We start from the raw sequence: 24,470 nt of genomic DNA, 5'->3' as shown, positions 1-24,470 counted from the left end.
GAGGGCGCGGTCACTTCCAGTTGTCTTTGTAGTGCATTCAACTGAATATGGGTTGAAAAGGATTTGCAAATCATTGTATTCCGTTTATATTTACATCTAACACAATTTCCCAACTCATATGGAAACGGGGTTTGTACTTTATTTCAGTTGTATTTCACACTTCTGGCCCGATAAAGAGTATGTATGGAGTGTCAAGTACTTGGGTGAAGGCGGCACGTTGGGCTCCAGAACTCTGTACTGGTCCATGATCTTCTCCACCAGCTTCTGCTTCTCTCTACGCAGCTCGCTCAGCTTCTCCCTGAAGGAAGACACAAAAGTATTATAGAGCATCCTGTCAGCGGATATCCATCAAAGTCCCAGCAGAAGAAGAAGAAGAAAAGGGACTTGGAGTCCATGATGAAGGTTGCAGTGAAGCACTGCTGGCAAGAAAGAAAAAAGCCTGCAACGTCAAACCTGCCTTGGATGATAAACTGCGTCGGAATACAAGAAAATAGCCTAGCAAAAAGTGTGGGCTGACCTGGGTTTCCCACACTGGGCTGCTAAAACTGTTAAAAGAGGTCATTGCTGCAAAATGGCAGGCGAAGTGAAGCATGGTGTTTATTTCAGTGCCAGCTCTATTGTGAGGAACAGCAAAAGCTTGTTATTTCCCCCCCGAGGATGAATCAGGCGCTGCTCATCTCCTGCGTTTATTGCTTGTTCCCTCCCAACATCTTGTTGACCACACCGCTGCAGATGGCCTCCCTCCCTCCCACCCCCCCAAAAGAAAGCAATCAGTCAAAGTGCAAATGTGCTCCGCTGCAACATGGAAAGTCATCATCATGCCTTTTGCCTTCATAATCAAACTGCCTTTTCATTGTTTCCCCCTTTTGTCCTCAGCTATTTATAAGCTGTCCTTTAAAAAGGCGAACATTGAAAGCAGTTTCTGTGAATGATTGCCAATAAATTGTTTTTCCTGCCAGCCTGGACGTGTTTTCAAATATGTTTCACTCTCTAAACCGCTGCATTGTGTCTGCCTTCATGCACAACATCATGGCTCACCTACATGTTTATTACAAATGCTGATATTTATCTGCAAACGTCAATAAAGCAAACATAAAAGCTGAACAGTGGGAATAAAAGCAAATGGCCAAGAGGGCAATGATGTCATTTGGGAGCAAAACTCGCACGCTCACACCCTCGCACACTCGCACACACGCTCACACTCACACACTCGCACACACGCTCACACACTCACACACGCTCACACACTCACACACGCTCACACTCACACACTTACACACACGCTCACACACACGCTCACACGCCCACACACTCACACACTTACACACACGCTCACACTTACACACACGCTCACACACACGCTCACACGCCCACACGCTCACACACTCACACACGCTCACACGCGCTCACACGCTCACACACGCTCGCACGCCCGCACGCACGAACACTCGCACACTTGCACACTTGCACACACGCTCACACACGCTCACGCGCCCACACACGCTCGCACGTTCGCACACTTGCACACACGCTCACACACTCGCACACTCGCACAAACGCTCACACACTCACACACTTACACACACTTACACACACGCTCACCCGCTCACACGCCCACACACTCACACACTTACACACACGCTCACACTTACACACACACTCACACACGCTCACACACTCACACACATGCTCACACGCCCACACGCTCACACGCCCACACGCTCACACACTCGCACACACACGCACACACGCGCTCACACACTCACACACACGCTCACACGCCCACACGCTCACACGCGCTCACATGCTCTCACACACTCACACACTTACACACTCACACACTCACACGCTTACACACACACACTCACACACTTACACACTCACACACTTACACACTCACACACTCACACGCTTACACGCTTACACACACACACTCACACACTTACACACTCACACACTTACACACACGCTCGCACGTTCGCACGCTCGCACACTTGCACACACGCTCACACACTCGCACAAACGCTCACACACTTACACACACGCTCACACACTTACACACACGCTCACACTTACACACACACTCACACACGCTCACACACTCACACACATGCTCACACGCCCACACGCTCACACGCCCACACACGCTCACACACTCGCACACACACGCACACACGCGCTCACACACTCACACACACGCTCACACGCCCACACGCTCTCACATGCTCTCACACACTCACACACTTACACACTTACACACTCACACGCTTACACGCTTACACGCTCACACACACACACTCACACACTTACACACTTGCACACACGCTCACGCGCCCACACACGCTCGCACGTTCGCACGCTCGCACACTTGCACACACGCTCACACACTCGCACACTCGCACAAACGCTCACACACTTACACACACGCTCACACACTCACACACGATCACACGCTCACCCGCTCACACACTCACACACTTACACACACGCTCACACTTACACACACACTCACACACGCTCACACACTCACACACATGCTCACACGCCCACACGCTCACACGCCCACACACGCTCACACACTCGCACACACACGCACACACGCGCTCACACACTCACACACACGCTCACACGCTCACACGCTCACACGCCCACACGCTCACACGCGCTCACATGCTCTCACACACTCACACACTTACACACTTACACGCTTACACGCTCACACACACACACTCACACACTTACACACTCACACACTTACACACACGCTCACACGCTCACACACTCACACACTTACACACTCACACACTTACACGCTCACACATGCCTGTGCCACGGATCAACACACTCGGCTTGTCCCCATACCAATCGTTTGTGTATCCATCATTTTTGACACTTTTCCAAATAAAGGGAACGATGAAAAAGTGCCAATATTGGCTTTATGTTAACATAAAATATGACAATACAATAAACACATGTTTCCTATTGCACTCAAAGAACAATTTTACAAGGTTAAAATTTTAAATAAAATGCATTAAACACATTGTGTTTTTCTTGTTGCACTCACAGAACAATTGACAAAGTTCCATATAACATATCGTCTGTTAGAATCAAGGATTAGGTTAGAATATAATTTAAAAGAAAGCTTTATTGACGTTATATTAAATGCTTCGTGATTTATGGTTGCCAATCCTGGTCTGTGCTTTAAGGAAAATACAATTATTAGTTAGTACTAAGAACAAAACTATGGATAAAAGTACCCAGATAAGTCATGTAGCAGGTAACACACTTTTGTTAAAGATAAAACACAAATTGTAGCAATTTGTTACCAAAATCAGTCATTTTACTTGCATTAGTTGACGCTAGATGGGCAGTTTTAACTCCGCTAATATTTGGCATCAAGCCAAGCAGCTGTGTGCACATCTACTTATCTACATGTTACGTATCTACATGTTACGTATCTACATGTTACGTATCTACATGTTACGTATCTACATGTTATGTATCTACATGTTATGTATCTACATGTCATGCATCTACATGTCATGTATCTACATGTTACGTATCTGCATGTTACGTATCTGCATGTTACGTACCTACATGTTACGTACCTACATGTTACGTACCTACATGTTACGTATCTACATGTTACGTAGCTACATGTTACGTATCTACATGTTACGTATCTACATGTTATGTATCTACATGTTACGTTTCTACATGTTACGTACCTACATGTTACGTATCTACATGTTACGTATCTACATGTTACGTATCTACATGTTACGTATCTACATGTTACGTAGCTACATGTTACGTAGCTACATGTTACGTAGCTACATGTTACGTATCTACATGTTATGTATCTACATGTTACGTATCTGCATGTCATGTATCTACATGTTACATATCTGCATGTTACGTATCTACATGTTACGTACCTACATGTCATGTATCTACATGTTACGTATCTACATGTTACGTAGCTACATGTTATGTATCTACATGTTACGTACCTACATGTTACGTATCTACATGTCATGTATCTACATGTTATGTATCTACATGTTACGTATCTACATGTTACGTACCTACATGTTACGTATCTACATGTTACGTATCTACATGTTACGTATCTGCATGTTACGTATCTGCATGTTATGTACCTACATGTTACGTACCTAAATGTTACGTAGCTACATGTTATGTATCTACATGTTACGTACCTACATGTTACGTACCTACATGTTACGTACCTACATGTTACGTATCTACATGTTATGTATCTACATGTTACGTACCTACATGTTACGTACCTACATGTTACGTACCGACATGTTACGTATCTACATGTTACGTATCTACATGTTACGTACCTACATGTTATGATATCTACATGTTACGTATCTACATGTTATGTATTTACATATTACGTAACTACATGTTACGTAGGTACATGTTACGTACCTACATGTTACGTATCTACATGTTATGTATCTACATGTTACGTATCTACATGTTATGATATCTACATGTTACGTATCTACATGTTATGTATTTACATATTACGTAACTACATGTTACGTATCTACATATTATGTACCTACATGTTACGTACCTACATGTTACGTATCTACATGTTATGTATCTACATGTTACGTATCTACATGTTATGTATCTACATGTTACGTATCTACATGTTATATTATAGTACAGTATAGTACTGAATTCAATCAATTAGTATTGCGGTACTTTATTAGTACCGGTATAGCAAACAACCCTAGAACACACACATTACCTGATGTACTATTTGTACTAGAACACACACATTACATTATGTACTATTTGTACTAGAACACACACATTACATGATGTACTATTTGTACTAGAACACACACATTACATTATGTACTATTTGTACTAGAACACACACATTACATGATGTACTATTTGTACTAGAACGCACACATTACATGATGTACTATTTGTACTAGAACGCACACATTACATGATGTACTATTTGTACTAGAACGCACACATTACATGATGTACTATTTGTACTAGAACGCACACATTACATTATGTACTATTTGTACTAGAACACACGCATTACATGATGTACTATTTGTACTAGAACGCACACATTACATGATGTACTATTTGTACTAGAACGCACACATTACATGATGTACTATTTGTACTAGAACGCACACATTACATGAGGTACTATTTGTACTAGAACGCACACATTACATGAGGTACTATTTGTACTAGAACACACACATTACATGATGTACTATTTGTACTAGAACACACACATTACATGATGTACTATTTGATCCTGCTTGTAGCTTCAATTCTATCAATCCTGTTAAGAAGCCCTGCAGGGACCTGATTTACTCTTTAATCTACTTCATCCTTTCTTGTCTGTGCTGTGTGTGTGTGTGTGTGTGTGTGTGTGTGTGTGTGTGTGTGTGTGTGTGTGTGTGTGTGTGTGTGTGTGTTCTTGTATTTCTACCCTTCTTGAGGCATCATCAAGGAAAAGTAGCCTCCTTATGAGGACAGGTGAACGAGTTAAAACCATTGCATCTAATAGAGAGCCAAATACTAGAGTCCGTGAACATTGCTCCAAAGTCAGGATTTTTTGTTGTTGATTTAATGTGCATACAAAAGTAAACATTGACAGGTGCAAAGGCGGCAATATATGATCAAACAAGACGGCAGCTAAAGAAGGACTTCTTTATTCATCCCGGGATTTTTCAAATTGACTGTGTGGCGCTTTTAAAAGTGCTCCCCCTCTGGTCAACATATGAAACAAAAAGTGTGTATAAAAAATGTAAATGCGCCCCCTTTGGCCAAAATTAATTAAAAAAAACATAAAATAAATATGTATATAGAGACATACTGTAATAACTTGAAGTAATTAACAATTTCTCATATTCTCTCTGTTTCTGTAACATTGCAAAATTTTCTCGTAAAATTATTACTTTTTAATGCAAAATGGTGACATTTGTCATATAAAATTCTGACTTTTATCACAATATTGCCAATTTTTTTGTTGTTTTCGTTAAATAGTGACATTTTTTAAAGGCCTACTGAAAATGCGATTTTCTTATTGAAACGGGGATAGCAGGTCCATTCTATGTGTCATACTTGATCATTTCGCGATACTGCCATATTTTTGCTGAAAGGATTTAGTAGAGAACATCGACGATAAAGTTCGCAACTTTTGGTCGCTGATAAAAAAAAAAGCCTTGCCTGTACCGGAAGTAGCGTGACGTCACAGGTTGTGGAGCTCCTCACATCTGCACATTGTTTACAATCATGGCCACCAGCAGCGAGAGCAATTCGGACCGAGAAAGCGACGATTTCCCCATTAATTTGAGCGAGGATGAAAGATTTGTGGATGAGGAAAGTGAGAGTGAAGGACTAGAGGGCAGTGGAAGCGATTCAGATAGGTAAGATGCAGCGAGAGCGATTCGGACCGAGAAAGCGACGATTTCCCCATTAATTTGAGCGAGGATGAAAAATTTGTGGATGAGGAAAGTGAGAGTGAAGGACTAGAGGGCAGTGGAAGCGATTCAGATAGGTAAGATGCAGCGAGAGCGATTCGGACCGAGAAAGCGACGATTTCCCCATTAATTTGAGCGAGGATGAAAAATTTGTGGATGAGGAAAGTGAGAGTGAAGGACTAGAGGGCAGTGGAAGCGATTCAGATAGGTAAGATGCAGCGAGAGCGATTCGGACCGAGAAAGCGACGATTTCCCCATTAATTTGAGCGAGGATGAAAAATTTGTGGATGAGGAAAGTGAGAGTGAAGGACTAGAGGGCAGTGGAAGCGATTCAGATAGGTAAGATGCAGCGAGAGCGATTCGGACCGAGAAAGCGACGATTTCCCCATTAATTTGAGCGAGGATGAAAAATTTGTGGATGAGGAAAGTGAGAGTGAAGGACTAGAGGGCAGTGGAAGCGATTCAGATAGGGAAGATGCTGTGAGAGGCGGGTGGGACCTGATATTCAGCTGGGAATGACTACAACAGTAAATAAACACAAGACATATATATACTCTATTAGCCACAACACAACCAGGCTTATATTTAATATGCCACAAATTAATCCCGCATAACACACACCTCCCCCCTCCCGTCCATATAACCCGCTAATACAACTCAAACACCCGCACAACACACTCAATCCCACAGTCCAAAGTACCGTTCACCTCCGCAAAGTTCATGCAGCACATATATTTCCCCAAAGTTACGTACGTGACATGCACATAGCGGCACGAACGTACGGGTTAAGCGATCAAATGTTTGGAAGCCAAATATACAAATTAAACAAAATGCTTATGGCAACATTCTGGTTGCGTACTCACGGTACTGCGTCTGCGTATCCAACTCAAAGTCCTCCTGGTAAGACTCGCTGTTGTCCCAGTTCTCCACAGGCCAATGGTAAAGCTTGACTGTCATCTTTCGGGAATGTAAACAATGAAACGCCGGCTGTGGTTGTGTTGCTGCAGCCGGCCGCAATACACCGCTTCCCACCCACAGCTTTCTTCTTTGCTGTCTCCATTGTTCATTGAACAAATTGCAAAAGATTCACCAACACAGATGTCCAGAATACTGTGGAATTTTGCGATGAAAACAGACGACTTAATAGCTGGCCACAATGCTGTCCCAAAATGTCCTCGACAATCCGTGACGTCACACGCAAACGTCATCATACCGAGACGTTTTCAGCAGGATATTTCGCGGGAAATTTAAAATTGCACTTTAATACCCGACCGTATTGGCATGTGTTGCAATGTTAAGATTTCATCATTGATATATAAACTATCAGACTGCGTGGTCGCTAGTAGTGGCTTTCAGTAGTTCTTTAAGGAAAATTATGACTTGTCGTAATTTTGCCAAGTAAAATTCAGATTATTGTTATAATATTGCCACCATTTTAAAGTTTTCTTATAAAATTGTGACTTTTGTCGAGCAAAATGACGACTTTTTTCATAAAATTGTCGAAATGTTCAGTTTTTCTTGTAAAATTGCGACTTGCGTTGAGTAAAATGAGGACTTTTATTACAATACTGCCAAAATTCTAAGTTCTTCTTGTGAAATTGTGACCTTTTTCTTGTGAAATTCCAACTTATTTTTCACAACAAACTTTTTTATATGTGCATTGTGTGTATATATTATTAATGTTGTAAATAAACGTATTTATATATCTAGAAAGGCTGGTCCTAAAGAGGGAGGCATTTTTCTCAGGTCTCAAGAAGGTAAGAAATACAAGGTGTGTGTGTGTGTGTGTGTGTGTGTGTGTGTGTGTGTGTGTGTGTGTGTGTGTGTGTGTGTGTGTGTGTGTGTGTGTGTGTGTGTGTGTGTGTGTGTGTGTGTGTGTGTGTGTGTACTAACTGATATTCCTTCTGCTGAGTATAGTGCTGGTCACGGCGCTCCAGGCTCTGCTCCAGTAAGGCCCGGTTTTCCGCCAGCAGGCTGCGGTTCTGCTCGGCTAAATGTCGGTTCTCCTCCTCCATGTTCCCCTTCAGCTGGCTCAGCAGCTGGAAATAAATGCCAGGAGAAGACGGGTAAGGCACTGAAAGGATGCTCTGTAAACACTCCACACTGGCCTCCACTCTAATAGACGCCAAGACACAATGACTCCCAATGAGCATGTGAGCACATACAGTGTAGTGTTTGCATACATACAGTGTAGTGTTTACATACATACAGTGTAGTATACATACATACAGTGTAGTGTTTACATACATACAGTGTAGTGTTTACATGCATACAGTGTAGTGTTTACATGCATACAGTGTGGTGTTTACATACATACAGTGTAGTATACATACATACTGTGTAGTGTTTACATACATACAGTGTAGTGTTTACATACAGTGTAGTGCTTACATATATATAGTGTAGTGTTTACATACAGTGTAGTGTTTACATATATACAGTGTAGTATACATACATAGTGTAGTGTTTACATACATACAGTGTAGTATACATGCATACAGTGTAGTGTTTACATACATACAGTGTAGTGTTTACATGCATACAGTGTAGTGTTTACATACATACAGTGTAGTGTTTACATACATACAGTGTAGTATACGTACATACAGTGTAGTGTATACATGCATACAGTGTAGTATATATACATACAGTGTAGTGTTTACATGCATACAGTATAGTGTTTACATACATGCAGGGTAGTATATGTACATACAGTGTAGTGTTTACATGCATACAGTGTAGTGTTTACATACATACAGTGTAGTATACATACATAAAGTGTAGTGTTTACATACAGTGTAGTATACATACATACAGTGTAGTGTTTACATACATGCAGTGTAGTGTTTGCATACATACAGTGTAGTATACATACATAAAGTGTAGTGTTTACATACATACAGTGTAGTATACATACTTACAGTGTAGTGTTTACATACATACAATGTAGTATACATACATACAGTGTAGTATACATACATACAGTGTAGTGTTTACCTGCATACAGTGTAGTGTTTACATACATACAGTGTAGTATACATACATACTGTGTAGTGTTTACATACATACAGTGTAGTGTTTACATACATACAGTGTAGTGTTTACATACATACAGTGTAGTGTTTACATGCATACAGTGTAGTGTTTACATACATACAGTGTAGTGTTTACATGCATACAGTGTAGTGTTTACATACATACAGTGTAGTATACATACATACAGTGTAGTGTTTACATACATACAGTGTAGTGTTTACATGCATACAGTGTAGTGTTTACATGCATACAGTGTGGTGTTTACATACATACAGTGTAGTATACATACGTACTGTGTAGTGTTTACATACATACAGTGTAGTGTTTACATACTGTGTAGTGCTTACATATATATAGTGTAGTGTTTACATACAGTGTAGTGTTTACATATATACAGTGTAGTATACATACATAGTGTAGTGTTTACATACATACAGTGTAGTATACATGCATACAGTGTAGTGTTTACATACATACAGTGTAGTGTTTACATGCATACAGTGTAGTGTTTACATACATACAGTGTAGTGTTTACATACATACAGTGTAGTATACGTACATACAGTGTAGTGTATACATACATACAGTGTAGTATATATACATACAGTGTAGTGTTTACATGCATACAGTATAGTGTTTACATACATGCAGTGTAGTATATGTACATACAGTGTAGTGTTTACATGCATACAGTGTAGTGTTTACATACATACAGTGTAGTATACATACATAAAGTGTAGTGTTTACATACAGTGTAGTATACATACATACAGTGTAGTGTTTACATACATACAGTGTAGTGTTTGCATACATACAGTGTAGTATTCATACATACAGTGTAGTGTTTACATACATACAGTGTAGTATACATACTTACAGTGTAGTGTTTACATACATACAATGTAGTATACATACATACAGTGTAGTATACATACATACAGTGTAGTGTTTACCTGCATACTGTGTAGTGTTTACATACATACAGTGTAGTGTTTACATACAGTGTAGTGTTTACATATATATAGTGTAGTGTTTACATACAGTGTAGTGTTTACATATATACAGTGTAGTATACATACATAGTGTAGTGTTTACATACATACAGTGTAGTATACATGCATACAGTGTAGTGTTTACATGCATATAGTGTAGTGTTTACATACATACAGTGTATTATACGTACATACAGTGTAGTGTATACATACATACAGTGTAGTATACATACATACAGTGTAGTGTTTACATGTATACAGTATAGTGTTTACATACATGCAGTGTAGTATACATACATACAGTGTAGTGTTTACATGCATACAGTGTAGTGTTTACATACATAAAGTGTAGTGTTTACATACAGTGTAGTATACATACATACAGTGTAGTGTTTACATACATACAGTGTAGTGTTTACATACATACAGTGTAGTATACATACATACAGTGTAGTGTTTACATACATACAGTGTAGTATACATACATACAGTGTAGTGTTTACATACATACAATGTAGTATACATACATACAGTGTAGTATACATACATACCGTGTAGTGTTTGCATTCATACAGTGTAGTGTTTACATACATACAGTGTAGTATACATACATACAGTGTAGTGTTTACATATATACAGTGTAGTGTTTACATACATACAGTGTAGTATTTACATACATACTGTGTAGTGTTTACATATATATAGTGTAGTGTTTACATACATACAGTGTAGTGTTTACATACATACAGTGTAGTATACATACATAAAGTGTAGTATACATACATACAGTGTAGTGTTTACATACATACAGTGTAGTGTTTACATACATACAGTGTAGTATACATACATACAGTGTAGTATACATACATACAGTGTAGTGTTTACATACATACAGTGTAGTGTTTACATACATAGTGTAGTATACATACATACATAGTAGTGTTTCGCTTACAGTGTAGTGTTTACATGCATACAGTGTAGTATACATACATACAGTGTAGTAAACATACATACAGTGTAGTGTTTACATATATACAGTGTAGTGTTTACATAAATACAGTGTAGTATACATACATACAGTTTAGTATACATACATACAGTGTAGTGTTTACATGCATACAGTGTAGTGTTTACATACATAGTGTAGTATACATACATACATACAGTGTAGTGTTTACATACATACAGTGTAGTGTTTCGCTTACAGTGTAGTGTTTACATGCATACAGTGTATTATACATACAAATGTATAAGGCTCACCAGATTATAAGGCGCATTAAAGGAGTTATTATATTTTTTCCTAAATGTAAAAGACTTCCTTGTGGTCTACATAACATGTAATGGTGGTTCTTTGCGCCGTGTGGAATGTTCTATATTCTCAATGGAACATATAAAATGTTGCTGTTGTTTACTTGAGACATATTGCCATCATATTGCAGTCTACACGTATCTCTTATGTGTGACTGCCATCTACTGGTCACACTTATCACTACACCATGTACCAAATAAAACAGCTTCAAGGCGGGTGAGCTCAACCAAACGTATTCCTTCCATTAGGCGCACCGGGTTATAAGGCGCACTGTCGGTTTTGGAGGGAAAAAAACGATTTTAAGTGCGCCTTATAGTCCCAAAAATACCGTATTTGATTTGTGTTATTGCCTTCTGGTAGTTTTCTGTTAACCAAATTGACGCACAAATTTTGCTCTATAAATAAACCTGCCTTGCCTACTTTTATAGGCACCGACTGAATGGGTAGTATGGGTTCACGTAAAACCAAACGGTGCATATCTGTGAAACTGTAGTATTATCTGTTAATGCAACAAATATACCATCAACACTACGGAGAAACCTCCATTTACAAACTTTTCAATTTACGAGGCTGGGCACTATTATTCGTCTTTTCATTGTTTCTTATGAAGAACTTCGCTACAAACAAGAATCAATTAAGTTCGTCAATCCGGGTTCCACGGTATTACAAAAACATGTTTGTTAAATGAAAAACAAATACTGAAAAATCTGCATGTCACCCTGACTTATGATTTCCAAAGCAAGTCTGCCATGTGGCCCGCAATCAATGCAAAAACAATGATATTTTTCGGACTATAAGGCGCACTTAAAATACTTTCATTTTCTCACAATTCAACTGTGCGCCTTCTAACCCCGTGTGCCTTATGTACGTATTAATCGCGCTTGCTGACCTCGAAGGTACATGGTGTGATGACAGTGTTTCCCACACATTCATTTATTTGTGGCGGCCCGCCACAATTGTATTTATTTATTTATTTTTTTTATTATTATTTTTTTTGTCCTGTCCTTATCGGCTGTTCAGATTTACTTTACAAAAGAGAAGTGTAGGATCAAGATTTTTGGAGCTCTTGATCAGATGTTTAATGAAACGTTGTGTCTATCTACCACCACTACTGTTTTCTGTTTATTTGTTACTGACTGTGGCAGGACACCTCTGCCTCTGTTTCACTTTATGTTGCTGGTAAATAATATGGTTGTAGTAGTAGGCTAAAGTTAAATTATTTAGTATGCACTAATTAAAGGGGCAGAGCTTTAAGAGACATTTTAGCTTTTATATTTTTATAAGATATATTTTTTGTAAGAACCACAATGAATAAATATATTTCAGTGAATAACTTATTGTTCAAATCTGTATATAAATATGTACATAAAGTGTTGTAATTATATTGTAAAATGGATGGATGGACGTTTAAAACAAAACTGTTATTATTAATTAGTAAGTATACATGTTTTGAGCCTTTTTAGAGAAAATCATATTATTGTAGTAAATTATGCAAATTACTCGATGATGTCATGGTGACCACGCCCATAGCCACGCCCCCCACCGCCACAGGTATCTTGGCAGTTTATGGGAAACACTGGATGATAAGTGTGACCAGTAGATGGCAGTCACACATAAGAGATATGTGTGGATTGCAGGTTGACGCCCCCTGTTCAACAAATGATGCTGGCAAGTAGAGGTAAGCAAGCAACACCAAAACGTGGATGCTTCAGTGAGAATATAGAACATTACTCAGAGCACTCAAAAATCTGTCAAGATATTTGGTAAGCTACAAAGCCGCACCCCTTGACGGATTGTCTGCGCATTACGGCTACCATAGTCAGACGTACTGTGCTTCAACATACAGGTAGTATTATGGCGTGTGTATAAGGACTATTAGGAGACATTATATCTGGCGTTTTGTTTCGCCTAGTTATGCAAAACCAACTTTGGTTACCGATTGGTCTCGAAAATGTGCGCGCTTCCGCCATCGTAGTCGGCGCCATAGTCAATAAGCTCCTCCTTTTTCTCCATCCTCTCATTCATCCTCGGCGGCTGCCATTTCTGATACGAAGTGGCGTACATTTCTAACTGATATCTGTCAGTAGACTCGCTATGGAAAACTACCAGTACAACAAATTGCAAAAAAGGCATGTTTACCACTGTGTTACATGGCCTTTCCTTTTAACAACACTCAGTAAAGGTTTGGGAACTGAGGAGACACATTTTTGAAGTGGAATTATTTCCCATTCTTGCTTGATGTACAGCTTAAGTTGTTCAACAGTCTCCCTTCTCATATTTTAGCCTTCATATTGCACCACACTTTTTCAATGACATCGTCTTGCTGAAATAAGCAGGGGCGTCCATGATAACGACACACATTTTCAATGGGAGACAGGTCTGGACTACAGGCAGGCCAGTCTAGTACTCGCACTCTTTTACTATGAAGCCACGCTGTTGTAACACCTGGCATCGTCTTGCTGAAATAAGCAGGGGCGTCCACGATAACAACATATGTTGCTCCAAAAGCTGTATGTACCTTTCAGCATGAATGGTGCCTTCACAGATGTGTAAGTTACCCATGTCTTGGGCACTAATACACCCCCATACCATCACACATGATGCCTTTTACACTTTGACCCTAGAACAATCCGGATGGTTCTTTTCCTCTTTGTTCCAGAGGACACGACGTCCACATTTTCCAAAAACAATTTGAAATGTGGACTCGTCAGACCACAAAACACTTTTCCACTTTGCATCCGTCCATCTTAGATGAGCTCGGGCCCAGCGAAGCGTTTCTGGGTGTTGTCGATAAATGGCTTTGGCTTTGCAAAGTACAGTTTTAACTTGCACTTACAGATGTAGCGACCGACTGTAGTTACTGACAGTGGGTTTCTGAAGTGTTCCTGAGCCAATGTGGTGATATCCTTTACACACTGATGTGGCTTTTTGACGCGGTACCGCCTGAGGGATCCAAGGTGCGTAATATCATGGCTTACGTGCAGTGATTTCTCCAGATTCTCTGAACCTTTTGATGATATTACGGAGCGTAGATGGTGAAATCCCTAAATTCCTTGCAATAGCTGGTTGAGAAATGTTGTTCTTCGACAATTTGCTCAGGCATTTGTTGACAAAGTGGTGACCCTCGCCCCGTCCTTGTTTGTGAATGACTGAGCATTTCATGGAATCTACTTTTATACCCAATCATGGCACCCACCTCTATGTAGGTCTCACTTAGACCTACATTTCATAATTTAACATCCTTGGGCAAAAACCAACAGGAAGTTGGCAATTTCCCCTTCAAGACAAAAGTTTACTAAAAACACTCATTTTTGCCTCTTTGAGCTGTAATTTGACCCCCTTAAAATACTTCAAAACTCACCAAACTTTTCACACACATCAGGACTGGTGAAAATTGCGATCTAATAAAAAAAATGAACCCTAAAACTCAAAAATGCGCTCTAGCGCAATTTTTGAATAAAACAGAGACAAAACTGCTCCTCAGAGGAAAACACAGACAAAACTGCTTGTAACTTCCGGTAGGAACGTCTTGGAGACATGAAACAAAAACCTCTATGTAGGTCTCACTTAAACCTACATTTCATAGATTGACATCCTTCAGCAAAAATCAACAGGAAGTTTGATATCCCCCCTTTAAAACAAAAAAAAGCGGTCACCAAACATCAAACATTATCTCCTCTGAGCGCGTTTGTCGTTTCGGCTTCAAACTACTACAGGAGAGAGATTGAACCCTTCTGATTGACGGATACTCAAAGAGTTTTCATAAGTGCTACGGTTTTGATTTTACGAGCCTTCAAAGAAAAGAACCACTGTGCTGCAGCACCTAGGAAAAAAACACAGACACAACTTCCTCTAACTCCCAGTACGAATATCGTAGAGACATGAAACAAAAACTTCTATGTAGGTCTGACTTAGAGCTAGATTTCATACACTGACATCCTTCAGCAAAAATCAACAGGAAGTTGGCAATCACCCCTTCAAAACAAAAGTTTCATACAAACACTCATCTTTGCCTCTTTGAGCTGTAATTTGACCCCCTTAAAATACTTTAAAACTCACCAAACTTTTCACACACATCAGGACTGGTGAAAATTGCGATCTAATAAAAAAACGAACCCCAAAACTCAAAATTGCGCTCTAGCGCAATTTTGAATAAAACAGAGACAAAACTGCTCCTCAGAGGAAAACACAGAAAAAACTGCTTGTAACTTCCGGTAGGAACGTCCTAGAGACATGAAACAAAAACCTCTATGTAGGTCTCACTTAGACCTACATTTCATATATTGACATCCTTCAGCAAAAATCAACAGGAAGTTTGATATCCCCCCTTCAAAACAAAATTTTTGTAAAAAGCGGTCACCAAACATCAAACATTATCTCCTCTGAGCGCGTTTGTCGTTTCGGCTTCAAACTACTACAGGAGAGAGATTGAACCCTTCTGATTGATGGATACTCAAAGAGTTTTGATAAGTAATACGGTTTTGATTTTACGAGCCTTCAAAGAAAATAACCACTGTGCCGCAGCACCTAGGAAAAAAACACAGACACAACTTCCTCTAACTCCCAGTACGAATATCGTAGAGACATGAAACAAAAACTTCTATGTAGGTCTGACTTAGAGCTAGATTTCATACACTGACATCCTTCAGCAAAAATCAACAGGAAGTTGGCAATCACCCCTTCAAAACAAAAGTTTCATACAAACACTCATCTTTGCCTCTTTGAGCTGTAATTTGACCCCCTTAAAATACTTTAAAACTCACCAAACTTTTCACACACATCAGGACTGGTGGAAGTTGCGATCTAATAAAAAAACGAACCCCAAAACTCAAAATTGCGCTCTAGCACAATTTTTGAATAAAACAGAGACAAAACTGCTCCTCAGAGGAAAACACAGACAAAACTGCTTGTAACTTCCGGTGGGAACGTCTTAGAGACATGAAACAAAAACCTCTATGTAGGTCTCACTTAGACCTAAATTTCATAGATTGAAATCCTTCAGCAAAAATCAACAGGAAGTTTTATATCCCCCCTTCAAAACAAAATTTTTGTAAAAAGCGGTCACCAAACATCAAACATTATCTCCTCTGAGCGCGTTTGTCGTTTCGGCTTCAAACTACTACAGGAGAGAAATTGAACCCTTCTGATTGATGGATACTCAAAGAGTTTTGATAAGTGCTACGGTTTTGATTTTATGAGCCTTCAAAGAAAAGAACCACTGTGTCGCAGTACCTAGGAAAAAAACACAGACACAACTTCCTCTAACTCCCAGTACGAATATTGTAGAGACATGAAACAAAAACCTCTATGTAGGTCTGACTTAGAGCTATATTTCATACACTGACATCCTTCAGCAAAAATCAACAGGAAGTTGGCAATCACCCCTTCAAAACAAAAGTTTCATACAAACACTAATTTTTGCCTCTTTGAGCTGTAATTTCACCCCCTTAAAATACTTTAAAACTCACCAAACTTTTTACACACATCAGGACTGGCGGAAATTGCGATCTAATAAAAAAAAAAAACGAACCCCAAAACTGCGCTCTAGCGCCCCCTAGGAATAAAACACAGACAAAACTGCTCCTCGGAGGAAAACACAGACAAAACTGCTTGTAACTTCCGGTAGGAACGTCTTAGAGACATGAAACAAAAACCTCTATGTAGGTCTCACTTAGACCTACATTTCATAGATTGACATCCTTCAGCAACTAGCACCTGACAAGTATGCGGGCCCGACCAACGCTGCTAGCAGCTTTAATTTCTGTTTGTTTTTTGCACGGCTTACTCTTCTTTCTATCTCTGAACGGCTGAGGAAAATTAATTTATATATAATTATAATTCTAATGACATGGTGAGAAAAAAATGCTTTGAAATGAGAGCAACTTGGAAGTGAAAGAGGGTGATAATAATTGGCCAGTTTTGCACCATTATCTAACTACTGGCTTATTATTTGTGTTTTGCGTGCATTTTCTTATAATACCGTCAGAACAATTCCGCAGACAAGAACTCTGCCGTATGACCTTGGTCGAGTTCTGCGAAGTGCTGTTGTTCTTATTCAGTCTACCTTGTCTTGTTCACACTTCTCTGGGCAGCACGTAGATTGTGAGTCCCCGCATTGCATTAAAACCCAGCGTCTGCCACTATTTATCGGCTTTCTGTCACACGTTGCAGAAACATGCATGGAAAAGACGTGAAAGTCGTCATTGAGTACACATGCAGCGTGACAAACTGTAACAAGCGCAACCGGGAGGCGACTCGCATTGATTCCCACTCAAGCTCATTTGTTGCGTCTGACAAGCCGAGTGTGTTTTACTGGTCACTTTCAATACGCCAGAAACAACACGACCACAACTTGATGTGTATTTCTTCTATCAAATGTTCCTCATTAGACGAGCAGGTACAGTCCTGCTCAAATCATGTACGAACCCCGTTTCCATATGAGTTGGGAAATTGTGTTGAATGTAAATATAAACGAAATACAATGATTTGCAAATCATTTTCAACCCATATTCAGTTGAATATGCTACAAAGACAACATATTTGATGTTCAAACTGATCAACTTTTTTTTTTGGGCAAATAATCATTAACTTTAGAATTTGATGCCAGCAACACGTGACAAAGAAGTTGGGAAAGGTGGCAATAAATACTGATAAAGTTGAGGAATGCTCATCAAACACTTATTTGGAACATCACACAGGTGAACAGGCAAATTGGGAACAGGTGGGTGCCATGATTGGGTATAAAAGTAGATTCCATGAAATGCTCAGTCATTCACAAACAAGGATGGGGCGAGGGTCACCACTTTGTCAACAAATGCGTGAGCAAATTGTTGAACAGTTTAAGAAAAACCTTTCTCAACCAGCTATTGCAAGGAATTTAGGGATTTCACCATCTACGCTCCGTAATATCATCAAAGGGTTCAGAGAATCTGGAGAAATCACTGCACGTAAGCAGCTAAGCCCGTGACCTTCCATCCCTCAGGCTGTACTGCATCAACAAGCGACCTCAGTGTGTAAAGGATATCACCACATGGGCTCAGGAACACTTCGGAAAACCGCTGTCAGTAACTACAGTTGGTCGCTACATCTGTAAGTGCAAGTTAAAACTCTCCTATGCAAGGCAAAAACCGTTTATCAACAACACCCAGAAACGCCGTCGGCTTCGCTGGGCCTGAGCTCATCTAAGATGGACTGATACAAAGTGGAAAAGAGTTCCGTGGTCTGACGAGTCCACATTTCAAATTGTTTTTGGAAACTGTGGACGTCGTGTCCTCCGGACCAAAGAGGAAAAGAACCATCCGGATTGTTATAGGCGCAAAGTGTAAAAGCCAGCATGTGTGATGGTATGGGGGTGTATTAGTGGCCAAGACATGGGTAACTTACACATCTGTGAAGGCGCCATTAATGCTGAAAGGTACATACAGGTTTTGGAGCAATATATGTTGCCATCCAAGCAACGTTACCATGGACGCCCCTGCTTATTTCAGCAAGACAATGCCAAGCCACGTGTTACATCAACGTGGCTTCATAGTAAAAGAGTGCGGGTACTAGACTGGCCTGCCTGTAGTCCAGACCTGTCTCCCATTGAAAATGTGTGGCGCATTATGAAGCCTAAAATAGCGCAACGGAGACCCCCGGACTGTTGAACAACTTAAGCTGTACATTAGGGCTGCAACAACTAATCGATTAAATCGATTATTAAAATAGTTGCCGATTAATTTAGTCATCGATTCGTTGGATCTATGCTATGCGCATACTTTTTAAATTTTCTAAATTGTAAATTGTTCTCCCTCCAAAACCCTCCTTAAGACCTACCTCTTCTCGCTGGCCTTTGACCCGAGCTGAGTCCGCCCACTAGGCCACCATTTCTAGTCCCCCCCCCCTCCCACCCCTTCGCTTTAGTTGTATTTTTTTGAATTTGTAGCACTTTTATTATTATATATTTTTTTTTTATTCTGCAAATTTTTTAAACTTTTTATTCGACCCCTTTTACCGTATTGCATTTGCATTATCTTGTTTAGCATACTCATTGTTTATGTTCTTTGTTTGTTTTTTTTGTTTTGCTTAGTTGTTTTTTTTTTTGTTGTTGTTTTTTTTTGTTTGTTTTTGTTTGCTCCATGCTTTTTTAACCTGTAAAGCACTTTGGTGCAATCTAAAAAGTTGTTGAAAATGTGCTATATAAATAAAGTTGACTTGACTTGACTTGACTTGACTACATTTTTTATTTTTTTGTAATAATTTTTTATTTTTTTTATTTTTTTAAGTAAACCTTTATTTATGTACAAACAGCTGAGAAACAATAATCAAAATAAGTATGGTGCCAGTATGCTGTTTACAATAAAATACTGGATAGGATAGAAATGTAGTTTGTCTCTTTTATCCGATTATTAATCGATTAATCGAAGTAATAATCGACAGATTAATCGATTATCAAATTAATCGTTAGTTGCAGCCCTGCTGTACATCAAGCAAGAATGGGAAAGAATTCCACCTGAGAAGCTTCAAAAATGTGTCTCCTCAGTTCCCAAACCTTTACTGAGTGTTGTTAAAAGGAAAGGCCATGTAACACAGTGGTGAACATGCCCTTTCCCAACTACTTTGGCACGTGTTGCAGCCATGAAATTCTAACTTAATTATTATTTGCAAAAAATAAAATAAAGTTTATGACTTTGAAGATCAAATATGTTGTCTTTGTAGTGCATTCAACTGAATATGGGTTGAAAAGGATTTGCAAATCATTTTATTCCGTGTATATTTACATCTAACACAATTCCCCAACGCATATGGAAACGGGGTTTGTACACTTTTGACCAGGACTGTACCACAACATCTCCTGCCTTCATGCAGACTCAATGTGCACGGCTGTAATCCCTCAGGCAGCTGCGGAAGGGAGCATTTTTAATACTCGGCCACGCTGAGATTAGGGCTGATTTGAAGTCAGCCTTCCAAACCACTCACCCCCCCCCCCCCCACGCTTCCATCAGGTGTTGGCAAAGTCTGGCGTGATGAGACACTAACGACTCCTCCCTGACCGCAGCTGTGTACTACAGCCTCTAAAACCTGCCATCAATTCCTAACATGTTTGCTTTAATTGCCCAATAACGCTTCAGATAAATTAGCTTTATTATTCCATGAGTGTAATGTTTCCGAGTGTCTCCGCCACGGAGCATTAAATCCCGTTTTTGCATGCAAATGTTCGTTGAATATTAAACACCTGAGTGCAAGGTGTGTTTTCTGCGTGTGTTTCCTGTTCCCTTTACTGCACTCGCAGGTGCCCGCATCTTTATGAGGACCTCATAGCGGATTTAAACGCTTGCTTTAGTTAAGGCTTGCTTTTAGAGGCGCGGTAAGATTTAAGTGGTTGTTTTGCTCAAGGGTTCCCCCTGCAGTTGTGAACCTTGACTCATCTCAGCAATGGAGAGATTCACTTTGCTGCCGAACCACCGGAGGAAAAGATTTCCTGGCCGGTGTGAGGACGCCACTCACAGAGGGCACAATTAGTGTTTCCTTCATGAATAATTCACTTCACTGCGTCTTTACTAGCCTGGTGAATATCACGTGTGCTCCTGTCAGCCACGTGTCGCCTTTGCTCAAAACAAACTCTGCTGTGGTTGCTCTGCCGCCACGCTTCTTTTGGTCAAGAGTCGACGCCGCGGTCCCAACCCTGGTGTGCACCCATCTCCAGTTACGTCAGGTGCAAACCCCGTTTCCATATGAGTTGGGAAATTGTGTTAGATGTAAATATAAACGGAATACAATGATTTGCAAATCATTTTCAACCCATATTCAGTTGAATGCACTACAAAGACAACATATTTGATGTTCAAACTCATAAACTTCATTTTTTTTTTGTTGCAAATAATAATTAAGTTAGAATTTCATGGCTGCAACACGTGCCAAAGTAGTTGGGAAAGGGCATGTTCACCACTGTGTTACATGGCCTTTCCTTTTAACAACACTCAGTAAAGGTTTGGGAACTGAGGAGACACATTTTTGAAGCTTCTCAGGTGGAATTATTTCCCATTCTTGCTTGATGTACAGTGGGGCTGCAACTAACGATTAATTTGATAATCGATTAATCTGTCGATTATTTCTTCGATTAATAATCGGATAAAATAGACAAACTACATTTCTATCCTATCCAGTATTTTATTGAAAAAAACCAGCATACTGGCACCATACTTATTTTGATTATTGTTTCTCAGCTGTTTGTACATAAATAAAGGTTTCCTTAAAAAAAAAAAAAAAAAAAAAAATGTATTAAAAAAAACAAACAAACAATGCACATAGCATAGATCCAACGAATCGATGACTAAATTAATCGGCAACTATTTTAATAATCGATTTTAATCGATTTAATCGATTAGTTGTTGCAGCCCTAATGTACAGCTTAAGTTGTTCAACAGTCCGGGGGTCTCCGTTGTGCTATTTTAGGCTTCACACATTTTCAATGGGAGACAGGTCTGGACTACAGGCAGGCCAGTCTAGTACCCGCACTCTTTTACTATGAAGCCACATTGATGTAAAACGTGGCTTTAGAACCTTTATTTAACCAGATAAGAAAACCCATTGAGATCAAGATCTCTTTCACAAGGGTGACCTGGCCAAGAGGTCAACAGCACATGTCACAGAGCAGTTTCAAAATAAATACATTAAGACATACATTTTAAAATACATAAGAGAAGTGTAAAACAACAGAGATTTACATCTTTAAAAACACAGGCACTGTGCAAACGTCTCTCGCTGTTTGTCCCTCAGGACAGAACGGAAGGCTCCAAATGAAAGTAGTTCTGTAAGTTTCAGTTTCGTCTGCAATTCATTCCATGCCATAGGGGCAGCAATGCCAAAAGCTCTTTTGCCAAATTCAGTCCGTACATGAGGAACAGTTAAAACATACAAATTGTTAGAACGTAATGCGTAAGAGCTGCTTTTTCTTTGTAACAGAGTACACAAGTATGGAGGTATTAAACCTAAAAGAGCCTTATAAATGATAGTCAGCCAATGTGTGTATCTGCGTGCACTCAATGAAGATAAGTCTGACTTCATATACAGTTGACAATGGTGGGTGAGACTACGACAGCCAGTAACAAATCTTAGTGCTGAATGAAAAACAGTGTCCAAGGACTGGAGGCATTTAGATGAAGCACTAAAATAAAGCACGTCTCCATAATCAATTACAGGCAAGATAGTTGCTGTCACCAATTTCTTTCTGACTTTAAGAGAGAAGCAGTTTTTATTTCTAAAAAAGAAACCAAGCTTTACCCTAAGCTTAGAGACCAAGTTGTTAATATGGGCTTTAAATGAAAGCTCCTGATCAAGAGTAAAACCCAAGTACTTGTAATTTAAGACCTGCTCTATAGGGTTTCCATTTGATGTTACAATATTTGGAATATTTTCCAGCAGCACCCTTGAATGAGAGAAAACCATTACCTTGCTTTTATCTGTATTTAAAACCAATTTAAGATCAAATAAGCGAGCCTGGATGACATCAAAAGCAGCTTGTAAAAACTCAAAAGCCTGAGTGATGGAGGTTGAACAGCAATAAATAATGCTGTCGTCTGCATAAAAATGGTACATTGCATTTGACAAATTATTACAAAGATTATTTATGTAGATAGAAAATAAAATGGGCCCCAGCACTGAGCCTTGTGGAACGCCTTTGGTAATGTCCAGTAATGAAGAGGTGGTCCCAGCCACCTGTACACGTTGTGTTCTGCTGGAGAGATAGTCTGTGAACCAAGCAGCTGCATTTTTAGATAATCCAACGTGATGAAGGGCTTGAATTAACAGACTGTGGTCTACTGTGTCAAATGCTTTTGACAAATCAATAAATAAGGCGACACAATATTTCTTGCCGTCTACAGCCTCGATTAAATCATTGAAGACCTTAAGAGCAGCTGTAATAGTGCTATGCTGTTTTGCTGAAATAAGCAGGGGCGTCCATGGTAACGTTGCTTGGATGGCAACATATGTTGCTCCAAAACCTGTATGTACCTTTCAGCATTAATGGCGCCTTCACAGATGTGTAAGTTACCCATGTCTTGGGCACTAATACACCCCCATACCATCACACATGCTGGCTTTTACACTTTGCACCTATAACAATCCGGATGGTTCTTTTCCTCTTTGGTCCGGAGGACACGACGTCCACAGTTTCCAAAAACAATTTGAAATGTGGACTCGTCAGACCACAGAACACTTTTCCACTTTGTATCAGTCCATCTTAGATGAGCTCAGGCCCAGCGAAGCCGACGTTGTTCTGGGTGTTGTTGATAAATGGGGCGGCATGGCGTAGTGGGTAGAGCGCCCGTGTCAGAAACCTGAGGGTTGCAGGTTCGCTCCCCGCCTCTTACCAAAAAAATCGCTGCCGTTGTGCCCTTGGGCAGGACACTTCACCCTTGCCCCCGGTGCCGCTCACACCGGTGAATGAATGTTGAATGCATGATAGGTGGTGGTCGGAGGGGCCGTAGGCGCAAATTGGCAGCCACGCTTCCGTCAGTCTACCCCAGGGCAGCTGTGGCTACGAAAGTAGCTTACCACCACCAGGTGTGAATGAATGACGGGTTTTTAAAAAACATGTAAAGCGACTTTGGGTACTTAGAAAAGCGCTATATAAATCCCAGG

General features: G+C 40.0%; 1 protein-coding gene across 1 annotated transcript in view; it reads right to left on the bottom strand.

The window, feature by feature from the left end:
- Positions 1-24,470, bottom strand: part of LOC133648068 (coiled-coil domain-containing protein 88B-like) — a 60,100-nt gene that overhangs the window by 12,166 nt on the left and 23,464 nt on the right. Inside the window, exons 6-7 of the mRNA XM_062043849.1 lie at positions 8,403-8,548; positions 200-298 (exon numbers count right to left, since the gene is read on the bottom strand). Coding sequence (XP_061899833.1) covers positions 200-298; positions 8,403-8,548 — 245 coding nt within the window. The remainder of the gene's footprint in view (positions 1-199; positions 299-8,402; positions 8,549-24,470) is intronic.

Source organism: Entelurus aequoreus, linkage group LG04 (assembly GCF_033978785.1).
Source record: "Entelurus aequoreus isolate RoL-2023_Sb linkage group LG04, RoL_Eaeq_v1.1, whole genome shotgun sequence".
Lineage (NCBI taxonomy): Eukaryota > Metazoa > Chordata > Actinopteri > Syngnathiformes > Syngnathidae > Entelurus > Entelurus aequoreus.
Note: the sequence above shows the minus strand (reverse complement) of the source record. Positions and strands in the feature narration are given on the sequence as shown.